The sequence below is a fragment of the Schistocerca americana genome, chromosome 1, assembly GCF_021461395.2.
Source record: "Schistocerca americana isolate TAMUIC-IGC-003095 chromosome 1, iqSchAmer2.1, whole genome shotgun sequence".
NCBI classification, from domain to species: domain Eukaryota; kingdom Metazoa; phylum Arthropoda; class Insecta; order Orthoptera; family Acrididae; genus Schistocerca; species Schistocerca americana.
In genome coordinates this window covers 635,583,194-635,595,939 of record NC_060119.1, presented here as the reverse complement: position 1 = coordinate 635,595,939, position 12,746 = coordinate 635,583,194, and the positions used below count along the sequence as shown (strand labels likewise).

General features: G+C 43.0%; 1 protein-coding gene across 2 annotated transcripts in view; it reads left to right on the top strand.

Annotated features, from left to right (window-relative positions):
• Positions 1–12,746, top strand: part of LOC124607495 (toll-like receptor 2 type-2) — a 134,729-nt gene that overhangs the window by 48,340 nt on the left and 73,643 nt on the right. For both annotated transcript variants that reach the window (XM_047139887.1, XM_047139879.1), the window contains exons 6-7: positions 539–706; positions 4,781–5,011. In XM_047139887.1, coding sequence (XP_046995843.1) covers positions 539–706; positions 4,781–5,011 — 399 coding nt within the window. The remainder of the gene's footprint in view (positions 1–538; positions 707–4,780; positions 5,012–12,746) is intronic.

The following is a 12,746-nucleotide window of genomic DNA, read 5'->3' as shown; positions in this document are numbered from 1 at the left end:
CAGGTAACGCCGGTCAACTGCTGTTTGTGAATGAGAAATCGGTTGGAAACTTCCCTCATGTCAGCACGTTGTAGGTGTCGCCACCGGCGTCAACCTTGTCTGAATGCTCTGAAACGCTAATCATTTGCATGTCACAGCATCTTCTTTCTGTCGGTTAAATTTCGGGTCTGTAGCACGTCATCTTCGTTGTGTAGCAATTTTAATGGCCAGTAGTGTACATATGGAACAGATAACATTCAAAGGTAGTTCGTTTCAGTTACCATTCTGAAAAATTATACATTTTCATCACTTCATTTAGAATAGGAAAGTAATAACGTATCCATTACATTAATGAAAATCTCAGGGTTGCCTTTTAGTTCAGTAGAACACTGGCGGGTCTACTGTTCTGGAATGCTTAAGTGTTTGTTGTTATAGGTTCCGTGGTTCCTTTTCCTTCCCTAAATCGAAATTGGTCTTTTGAAAATGTTAGTTAATCTTAGCTTTTAGTCTCGTCTGCAGCTGACCTACCCGACGGTGAGGTGACATGGCGTCGTTACAGACGCTGCCGGAGCCGCTACCTGGCGGCCTACAGAAGCTGGATGCGTCCAACAATAGGCTGAGGAGGCTACCCCAGAGGCTACCAGCAGGACTGTGGCTGCTCGCCGTCTCCCACAACCTGCTGCTGGAGCTGCCCCAGCACCTGCCTCCAGCGCTGCAAGTACTGCAGGTAATGCGGTAAAGGAGGACGCGTTCGCTGTGGCGGTAGGTAAATGGGACGCCCAGCTGATCTAATGACTGCTGTCAGAAGTTATTAAAAGATATAAAAAAGTAAATTGATTTAGCTTAAAACTTTGAAACCCCAAACACTTGTTGCCTTTTACATTTTGACTGCTTTGATGCGACCCGCCACGAGTTCCTATCCTGTGCCAACCTCTTCATCTCAGAGTAGCACTTGTAACCTACGTGTTCAATTACTTGCTGGATGTATTCGAATCTCTGTCTTCCTCTACAGTTTTTTCCCTTTACAGATCGCTCGAGTCTTTCCCTAATGTCCTAACAGATGTCCTGTCATCCTGTCCCTTCTCCTTGTCAGTGTTTCCTCACATTCTTTTCCTCTCCGATTCGGCGCAGAACCTCCTACTTACCTTATCAGTCCATCTAATTTTCAACATTCACCTGTAGCACCAGAGCTCAAATGCTTCGATTATCTTCTGTTCCGGGTTCCAACACTCCATGTTTCGTTACCTAGGCTGCGCTCCAAACATACATTCTCAGTAATTTCTTCCTCTAATTAAGGCTTATGTTTGGTAATGGTAGACTTCTCTTCTCCAGGAATGCCCTTTTTGCCAAACCTAGCCTGTTTTTGAAGCCTTCCTTGCTCTGTGTATCACTGCTTATAGTAGAATTCCTTACCTTCATCTACTTCGTGACCATCAGTCCTAATGTTAAGTTTCTCTCTGTTCTCATTTCTGCTATTTCTCATTATTTTCGCTTTTCTTCGATTTACTCTCATTCCATATGCTGTGCTCATTAGACTGTTCATTCCATTTAGCAGAGCCTGAAATTCTTCTTCATTTTCACTCAGGATAGCAATGTAGTCAGCGAATCGTATCATTGATATCTTTTCACCTAGAATTTCAATTCCCCTCCAGAACCTTTCTTTTAATTCCATCATGGCTTCTTCGATGTACAGATTCAACAGTAAGAACGAAAAGCTGCATTCCTGTCTTACACCATATATAGTCTGACCGCTTCGTTCTTGGTTGTCCACTCTTATTATTCCCTCTTGGCTCTTGCACATGTTGTATATTACTTGTCTGTTCCTAAATCTTACCCTTATTTTTTCAGAATTTCGAACATCCTGCACCATTTTACATTTTCCAACGCTTTTTCCAGGTCGACAAATCCTATGAACGTCTCTTGCTTTTTCCTAAAGCCATACTCATTATCATATAACACGTCCTCATTTTTCTTTTCCATTTTACTGCATATTATCCTTGTCAGCAATTTGGATGCACGAGCTGTTAAGCTGATTGTGCAATAATTCTCACATTTGTCAGTTCTTGCAGTCTTCGGAATTGTATGAATGATATTTTGCCGAAAGTCTGATGGCATGTCTCCAGACTCATACGTTCTGCACACCAACGTAAATAGTCGTTTTGTTGCTACTTCCCCCAATCATTTTAGAAATCTGATATAATATTGTCTATCTCTTCTACTTTATCGCCTTATCTGTTCGTAAGTCCTTCAAAATTCTCTTAAATTCCGATTCTATCTCTTCTAAATCTACTCCTGTTTCTTGTTCTATCACATCAGACAAATCTTCCCCTTCATAGAGCCGTTCAATGTACTCTTCCTACCTGTTCGCTATCAGCTCTGCATTTAATAGTGGAATTCCCGTTGCATTCTTAATGTTAGCATCCTTACTTTTAATTTCACCGAAGTTTGTTTCGATTTTCCTGTATACTGAGTCAGTCCTTACGACAATAATTTCTTTGTCGATTTCTTCACATTTTTCATGCAACCATTTCGTCTTAGTTTCCCAGCACATCCTGTTTACTTCATTCCTCAGCGACCTGATTTCTGTATAACTGAATTTACCTGGAAATTTCGTACTTCGTTCCTTCATCGGCCAACTGAAGTATTTCTTCTCTCAACCACGGTTTCTTCGCAGTTAGCTTCTTTGTACCTATGTTTTTGTTTCCGACTTCTGTGATTGTCCTTTCTAGAGATGCCCATTCCTCTTCAACTGTACTGCCTACTAAGCTATTCCTTATTGCATTATCAAGCGTGTCTCATCATTCATTAATACCTCCGTATTCCACTTCTTTGCATATTGATTCTTCTTGATTAATTTCTTAATCTCCAGCCCTCTCTTAATCACTACTACGTTGTGATCTGAGTCTGTATCTGCTCCTGGGTCGACGTCGGCATGTATATGTGAACTGTCTTTGTCTGCCTACAGCCACAGAGGCTGTGGAAGTCACTCTTCAGTTATGCTGTGGTATCCACGAACGAGGTCCTGTTGTGGACCCAGTGCATGTTGCTGAACTGCAGCAAAAGCGATAACTGAACAATAAAAGCCCTTACAGAATGGAGCTGACAAATGGACAGTACACCTGAACGGGGAGTTTGCTGCGAAGGTAAGACTGGAATGGTTTCAGGAGGAATCATCTTGCTGCGTGTGTGCCTTTTAGGAAGGGCAAAGATAGTATGAATGTAAACAACAGAAGTTTTAGCAAATAATTCGATTAGTAAGACGAAGAAGTGCAATGAGATAAGTCGATGCGTCCATAGACTGAAGAGCACCACTGCACAGCTAGGTTCAGCATGAGCACAACCTTGAACTAGAGAAGCACTCTAACGCCACTTAGTTGTTGTCTGTCGAAAAGGTTGCTTGCTGCAGGAGCCTAGGAATTGGTCAAGGGTTGCCTTTGTACAGGTATCTTTTTAAAGTGCTCAACAGAAGTATGCTGGTGGCACCAAGGGTGTTGGGGAACTGGGGGCCTTAGAGCGATCTTTTGCATGAATGTGTCAATGTCACCCCACCACTTCCGTAATCACGCCATAGATGAGGGCTTCAAGCTGGAGGCCTGGAAAAGCTAAACCCCATTTGCTCCTTTCTATCACATTCAGATTTAATCGAATGGTTTTCAATAGTCACTAGTCGTTCCACCGTATACACTATAGCAAACTTGTGATGTGCTACGCCTCAAATGGGTCATATCGTGTTCAGTATGGCTGAAACGCCAGAAGGCGTTACAGAGGGGATGAATCGTCTTGGAAGAGTCAAATGTTACCTAAAATATCGTTCTGATGCAAAATGCACTGAAAACTGTCGTTTTAGACTACAAAATGTGTTCAATGTTAGCTCCACGAGAAGATGCGATATAATGACACTCTTTATGCCACCTCCTGATGCCTTTTCGTGTCTATTCTGCGCGTCGGTGAGTCTGGAATGTTTTCCTCTGCCATTCGCAAGGAAACCACGAGATTTCAACATTGAGTTTCCCGATTCTGTTCTCTATCGCAGTCAAGAGGTGACGAGCTCACCATCATGTGACTGGTCCACGGTGGCGTTGAGCAAAATTGTGGTGAAATTTAGTGCCAGTTTGACATGATCACACCCCTCATCAACTTTTGAGCTCTGGCCTTTTTTTCCCATGTATCGATATGGTGCTGTTGGAAGCGTCTCCAAGCCCAAGAACGACGTCGAAGAGTACCGCGCTTTTGCACAACTACAAGGGAGGCCGTAACCACATTTCAGCCAAATTTCGAACTTCTTCGCGACAATGGGGCAAAATTACAGGATTTAGAAACAGTGACCCTTTTATTATTTTCCGCAAGTCTATTTCGACATCTTTCGGAGCTGTCACTGGTAATTGCGTTTCATTGTTTACTGTTCACTTCTGAGCTGTGTCCAGGTTTTGGCTAAACTGTAAAACTATTTCAACGCTCGTCGTTTCGTTGCTGTTGTTAGCATCAAGAAAACGGCAGCAGCTTCGGCGAAAGCACTTTTCATCGAGGATGTTCAGCGCAGACAATGACGGTTTCTGCGAGTGTTGGTACCTAAGCTAGAGTTCGGTAAGTTTTCTTGATAGCTCCATCTGGTAGATACTTCCTAATGTATCTCCAGTTAGAGTAAAACATTATTAAAAACCGTTGACCATCAGGTAAAGTGTCACATTTTGTTCTTGTTTAGTAACAGATTTTTCAAAGCACGTCTTCAGCTATCGTTTTAATTTACGTATTAACCGATGTCAGCGTTTGACACTCACCGACTTTCCCTCCGCGTGTGCAGGTGTCCCACAACAGGCTGCAGACGTTGTGCCCTCAGTTGCTGGTACCACTGCAGACATTGAGGCTGCTGGACGCGTCCCACAACGGGCTGTCTGCCGTGGAGGACCTGTGGCTGTCCCACCAGATGGAGCTGCTCAACGTCTCCCACAACCAGCTGCGGCGACTCAACCTTTTGGGACCGGGATATGTGTCATACATAGACGCATCGTACAACGACATCCAGTCCTGGAAGGTGAGAAACTTGCCGCGTGGGGCATATCTCACAGTAGTGACAGTAGCATCGCAGTGCATTTTTCTCAGTGTCACGTGAGTTTCACTATTCTATTGGAATAACAAGTCGTAGGTAAAGTAGGCAGCAGACTTCGATATCTGGAGAACCGTAATCATTGGGCCAGCGTATTGCTTACAAAAGACATGTGCGATCTAGTGCAGAATGTTGCTCAAGTCTGAACGATCCGTACAGAATAGGAATAACAGGGGATATTGAGTGTAAACAGAGAATGGTAATGCAAATGGTCACAGATTTGTTTGACCTGTGGGAGAGTGTCACAGAGATGCTGAAGAAACTGAACTAGCAGACGAAGATAGACGCAAACTATCCCGAGAAAACCTACTTACAAAGTTCATAGAACATCTACATCTACATTTATACTCCACTAGCCACCAAACGGTGTGTGGCAGAGGGAACAATTCGCGCCAAAGCCATAATTCCCCCCCTCTGTTCCACTCGCGGATCGCGCGAGGGAAAAACGACTGTCTGAACGCCTCAGATCGAGCCCTAATTACTCTTATCTTTGAATGGTCATCGGTGAGCGATTTGAAAGTTGATGGTAATGATATATGCTCTACATCCTCGGCGAAGATCGGACTTTGGAATTTAGTGAGCAGCCCCTTCCGTTCAGCGCGTCGTCTATCTGCAAGTGTGTCCCACTTCCAACTTTCAATGAGATTTGGACCTTCTCAATCTCTTGAATCAGACTCAACTGGTAAGGGTCCCATACAGACGAACAATACTCTAAGACTGGACGAACTAACGTATTGTAAGCAATTTCCTTTGATGAAGGACTGCATCGCTTCAGGATTCTACCAATAAACCGCAATCTAGAGTTCGCCTTGCCCGTTACTTGTTTAATCTGATCATTCCATATGAGATCGTTTCGAATAGTCACTCCCAGATACTTGACGGATGTTACCGCTTCCAAAGACTGGGCATTTATTTTGTACTCGTACGTTAATAGGGATTTTCGCCTTGTTATAAGCAGTGGGTTACACTTACTAATATTGTGAGATAACTGCCAGTCATTACACCACGCATTCATTTTCTGCAAATCCTCATTGATTTGTTCACAACTTTCGTGTGATACTACTTTCCTGTAGACTACAGCATCAACGGCAAACAGTCTAATGCTGCTGTCAACAAGCTTTAAATGATGATTGCAGGAATATACTACAGTCTCGTGCATATCGTTCCAGTAGGGTTCGTGAGGATTAAATTTCTATCCGCGCTCCTTACCTGAATGAAACGGGGAGACAGGTATTATTATTGGTACAACGGGAATTGCCTTCTGCCATGCGCGTCACAGTGGTTTGCATCGTGTGGATAGAGATATACGTGTAGATGGAACTGTAGACTTCAATTCTGTTGCAGTTCTGTTCAGAAATAATTAAGTATAATTTATTGTTAACCTGGGTGGCAGGACCGTACATTGCTCTTGGGATTTTCTGCTGATGTCTGTTTATTTGTGTAATGATTTGCATGCACAAGCAGCTGGCCCTGCCGAAGATTTCGCGTGACTTACGACGCCTTACTTTCGTAGAAGAACGCGAAGGGATACCACGTCGAGCTATAAGCATTTATGAGCTCTGAGATTTCAAGAGAGATCTTGCAGTGCAACATTCGTCATTGTCTACAAATGGTGGACTGTGAAACGATAAAAGTCCTCAATAGCGATACGATCATTGAGTGTTCGTCAGTAGACCTGCTCAGAGGAGACAGTTAACTGAAGTCAGAGTTTCTAAGCATAGACACCCTTCCTGGTGTCTCCGGTACAACCGCAGGTAATTGTGGGCTAATTGGAGACTAGCTGGCAGACACCCAAGAGGCAGTCATTTGACCTGGCCAGAGGATTTTCAGATACAAACATATATTTATTTTTGAGTCATCTGACTGGTTCGGTGCGATCCACGACGCATTCGTCTCTTGCGATAAACTGTTAACCTCAGAGTAGCATTTGAACACTAAATTCTCAATTATTTGTTGGATGTATTCCACTCTCAATCTTCCCCGCCAGTTTTTGCAACCTACAGCTCTCTCTCATGACCATGGAAGTTATTTTCTTATATCTTCCTGTCAATGTTTTTGCAAGACGTACGTAGGAGAAAGCAAATTACTGGCTGACTCTGTCTAGAAAGAACGCTCTCTGGACTTTAACAGAAACACTTCTCTTGCACTGGCGGCCAATGGATTTAGCTGAGCGTCTCTGTGACACTTTTGCAGTAGCTAAATGAACCTGTAACGAAACGTGCTGTTCTTCTTTGAAACTTTCCAATTTGTATTTCTTCTATCAGTCCTATCTCGTACGTATTAAGCAGTGGTCAAGCCAGCGTTTTATTAGCTACTCCCTTTGCTGTTGGACTACATTTCTTGAGGTTTCTTCCAATAACTCTCAGTCTGGCATCTGTCTTTCCCGCGATTAATTTAGTGTGGTCGATCCACTTCAGATCGCTCCATAACCATACTCCTAGGTATTTTATGCAAGTGACTGCTTCCAGTGATTGTTCTGTAGTCGTTTAGTAATGCAGTAAAGAATCTTTCTGTCTATGTACTCGCAAAATATTCTTTTTGTTTATGTTAGGGACCAATTGCATGTCTCTGCACCAAGCAACGATCCACTGCAGGTTTTTCTGTTTCGCTACAATTTTCTGGCGTTGCGAGCTCTCTGTTCACAACAGCATCATCCGCGGAAAGCTTCATGGAACTTTCTATGTTACTGACTAAGTCATTTATTTATATTATGGAAAGCAGAGATCCCATAATACTCCTTTGGGTACGCCGTCAGTTACTTTTTCGTCTGAAGACTTGCCTCCATTCAGACTGACATGCTGTGTTCTGTCTGCTAGAAAGTCTTCAGTCCACACAGTTGTCCTCATATTCCGTACGCTTCTATTTGAGTCATTGAGTGGAGACGCGGAACTCTATCGAACACATTCCGAAAGTCACGGAATCTACGTAGTAGCCTGTATCTACTGGGTCTCGTGAACGAACAGAGCGAGCTGCGTTTTACATGATCATTATTTTTGGAAACGTACAGAGGAGGTTTTCAGTCTCCAGAAATGTCATAATTCTACAACAGAGCGACGTCAGAGATATAGATCTATAGTTTTACAAATCAGTTCGACGACTATTCTTCAAAACTAGAATGAGCTGTGCTTTACTCCAATCGTTAGGCTATTCAGTGTAGAATGAAATCGATATCCAATTTGGTCCAGTTGCCTTTCCTCTGTAGAGCAATTTCAGTTGTCTTTCTATCCTTTGGTCACTTATTGCGATATATTTTATTTTGACGTTCGAACGGCGATTCAAGGCAAGAACTACGGTGCGATCTTTCTTTTTGAAACATTTTTGTAGGAAGAGGTTTACTATTGGGTATTTTTTCGTCCTCTTTTTCAACGCCATTACGATCGCAAAGGGTCTGGGTAGACGGCTTCGACCCGTTTACTGGTTTAATATTATGACCAAAACTTATTAGGACATATTTTGAGGTCGGTAGGTTAAATTTCACTTTCAAATTCGTTGAACGCTTCACACGTAACGCTTCTTACGCTAATTTTGGTTGCTCTTAGTGTTTTCTGTCTGTGATGTTTTGGCTACATTTAAATTTTCAGTGAAGCTCTCTTTGATTTCCTTGCAGATTTCTAACACGGTTGACGAGCCACGATGGGTCTTTTCCATCCTTCACAAATTTGCTCGGCACATAGCTGTCTAAAGCGTATTGTACGATGATTTTAAACTTCGCCCGTTGATGCTCAGTATTTTCAGTGGAGGAGATTTTCGTGTTAAGCCTGTCAGGTATTCTGAAATCCATTTCATGTCGCCTCTTGATAAACGGAAAGATCTTCCTCCCTTTCTTTGTATTCCTATTTCCAGCCGTATTCAGTGATCCTATAATGACTTATGATCACTGTTCTCTGGTCCACGTTGACTGAGTCGAAAACTTCGGGTCTGTTTGTCACCAGCAGGTCTAAAACATTATCTTCGGGAGCCGGTTCTCCGATTAACTGCTGAAAAAAAAAATTGCGGATACAGCATTTAGAACAATTTCACTTCATTTTCTATCCCTGCTACCCTCCAAATCCCTAGAGTGAGTCTATACCTGACAAAATTACAACATGACAAGGGAATTTACTCGAAACATTCTCCAAGTTTCCCCTCAGATATTCCGACACGACTGCTGCTGACGAAGGGGGCCTGTAAAATCATCTGCCGGCCATGTTTGATCCACTTTGAAATGTTTCTACCCTCGTCGACTCTGTGGAGAACCTCTTCATTCCTCATCTTATCAACCCGCATAACTTTCTACAACGTTCTGTAGCGCCACATCTCAAACGTTTCGGTTCTCTTCTTTTCCTGATATCCCGTAGTCCGTAACTCACTACCACACCATGCTATGCTTCTAATGCACGGTCTCAGAAATTTATTACTCTCTTAAAGGCCGATTTTTTATGTTTCTTTTGGTGGAGTGTGCCCTCTATGCTTAAGCTTATCTGCTTTTTACGGCCTGCTTGGTTCGTCCATCAGATTTATTTTGCTTACAAGGTAGCAAAATGCGTTTACTGCGTCAACTTCTTGATCCCAAATGTCGATCTGAAGTTTTTCCTATAATTTAATTTCTGCCACTCTATTACTTTCGTTTTTCTTCAATTTTCTCTCAATGCATATTCTCAGCATACTGTACATTCAATTGAACACGTCCTTTAATTCTTCACTTTCAATATGGATAGCAATGCCATTAGCGAATCTTATGATTGATATCGTTTCACCTTGAATTTTATTCTCGTTTTTGAAACTTTCTTTTACTTCCGTCACTGCAATTTCGATGTGTAGTTTGGCAAGTAGGCGCTAATGCCTGAGGCTACATTCCGCATCCAGGACAATCTCTCAGTGAGCAGCACTGCAGGTAAGTGGTTTATTGAACCTCAGAAGACGGAAACCAGTCACAAATCCTTCGATCCCATTATCAATTGGAGCTTAGGTACAGCGACGTGGCACGAGGTCGCATGATCTCACAATTAAAACGATGGACAGGTCCGTCTCGAGAAAAGCTGCTACGCAGAATTGAACAAGAGAACTCGCACGTTGTTCGTTTCGTTAAGTGCTATACGAGTAGCAGACCACGCAGTAGGCAATGCGAGAATGTCTAAGTAGGGTAAGCGCGGTGAGCCACTGGTGTGTTACGGTGGCCTTGGTTTAGGTAGGAGCTCACTGTTCACGGGGCGACTTGCGAGCGAACCCTTCGGATACGTGCCAGAGTAAGCAGGATCGAGTGCGTTCCACAGTACTTTTTGCAGGAACTGATGTAATCGTTACACAGTGGTGCTGTGAAGGAGACCATAAACGAGGCTATCGATTTGTCGATCGCTGTAGCGCTGAGGTTTACGGATGTGATAGTGGCAGAAGAATCCCAGTTGTAGCGAAACTCATTACGGGAATGTTTTTGTGGTTGTGTAACGTGCGAAATATTTGTGACAAGGATGAATATGAATGTTATTGCTCATCGTTTCACTTGCAACTATCTAAGCTGTCCTCTAAAATTCCTGCCTAACCACACACTCGGAAATCATCACATATTCGGAAATGGACAGCTAAATATTTATGTCATTCTTTGTTCTATCATAAGACGAAAATGTTAAATAAGATTGGATATTGCTGAACGTACTGGTATTACATCCATAAAAAAAGTCCCAGAACGTGTTAACAACGCTAATATGGGAAAAAATGTCAATTTGTAGCAATATCCGAACCTATCACCTCTGAATACCGTGACGTTATTTATTACGCTACAGATTAATCGTACGAGTTCTGTCTCTCGTAGCGATTAATGTAATATCTGATGAAGCCTTATATCTTCCATGCTTTATTAACTGATATTTAAGGATACGGGTGGCTTGTCTGTGCACATCTTCAGTTGATCCAAATGCACACGCTTCACACACGCTCGCAAAAGTCTATAGTTGGAAGCGCACTAGTGGCGTCACGACTGCAAAAAGTAGTGTGAAGTCTACTCGACCCAAGAAAGCAAACACAGTGGCGATGCGCAGACAGCGGTCGCCCGACGGTATGATGGAGGTTAAAGGTACAGTCTGGCATTAAGGTAATGAAAAAATGCAGGCAAAAACGTCATGTTTAGCAATGGCTGCTTCGAGAAGATGTGTGGAAATTTTCTGAAAGGAGCTGGTGTCGGCTCTCCCAGCGCTGTCTGCTACTCGGAGCCAGTGATTTCCGCTTTCTCCGCTGGAGGTGGGTGACGCTGGGAGTCCAACGCCGTGGCCTCTCGTGTGACGTGTCGTCTAAATGTAGGGAAACAAAGGAAGCTGGCGGAAGGTACAAATAGCCCCCTCCCCTGCGCCTTAGCGCAATTACATAAGCCTGCAAAAGCACAGAAATGGTTCAAATGGCTCTAAGCACTATGGAACTTAACATCTGAGGTCATCAGTCCCCTAGAACTTAGAACTACTTAAACCTAACTAACCTAAGGACATCACACACATCCATGCCCGAGGCAGGATTCGAACCTGCGACCGTAGCAGCAGCGCAGTTCCGGACTGAAGCGCCTAGAACCCCTCGGCCACAGCGGCCGGCAGAGACACACAGAAAACTTGGTTAGAGTGTACCAGAATAACATGGCCGGTAGATACGCAGTTGGGTGGCCAAGCATGGGGAAAGGGGTAGTGGAGAGGGACTACAGGAGCGCCGTCATCGCGCTGGAAGGGAAATTCCGAGCACTGCAGAGGAGATGCCGTTGTAAACCACGGTTAACATTTTTTGTAAATATTAAGTGGAGTCCCGCCTACAATTGCATGGTGGCCGTCCGAAAAGACCTGTTGTCATCTCCGCTGTGGTTAGTATCTAAAAAGAATTCCACTGAAAATGCAACAAAAGCAGCGATTTGTTTTCACCCGACTTGTTAAACACTTTCACGAAAGTGCCACGAGTGACCGTTGATTGTGATCTATAAGTCTACTGCTGCGCTGTTAAAATTTTCTTCTTTTGCCAAACAACAGTGGAGTTTACGCAATGTCACCTGACTGACATATGGCGCAGGCGCAGTTGCGTCAGAATCCTGAAACAGTGGTTCATCATATTTATCAAGTGAGGAAATGAGAACAAGTGAGGTGAGTAACTTATGAAAAAGCTCATCCTCGGTACCGTAATAATAGCGTAAGGTCTTCACTTACGTTTTACCAAAACCCACAGCACTTCTCGATTCACTAGCTAACTATGGTCCTTAAGGATTACATTAGTTCACGGAAGAAGTCAGCTGTTAGTGGAATACTAGGGAAGAAGTTGAAATTTTGCATGTTTTCAATATGGCAAAACAATCTCCCCTTTGTATGCGAAAATCTTGTTTCGACGTCTGAAACCGTTTATGAGATATGAGGAATGGATAATTCATTCTGGCTTTGTCACGATGTACATGATTGCAAATGAGTATGGTACATAAAATCAATTTTTTCAAGAATGGTGACCTCCACCGAAATCTAAAGAAAAAAAATTCAATATGTTAGCTAATTCTGCTTTTGTTGCATGTTACATAATGTGATCTAATATGCACCAAACGCAAAATCGTTGTTGCCCCTAGTTTTCATTGCAAACCTTAACGAATTTTGGGCAGTATCTTTTTTTATTTTGTTTTATTTTGTGGTAAGCTTTTATGGGACCAAACTGCTGAGGTCATTAACTTACGCTA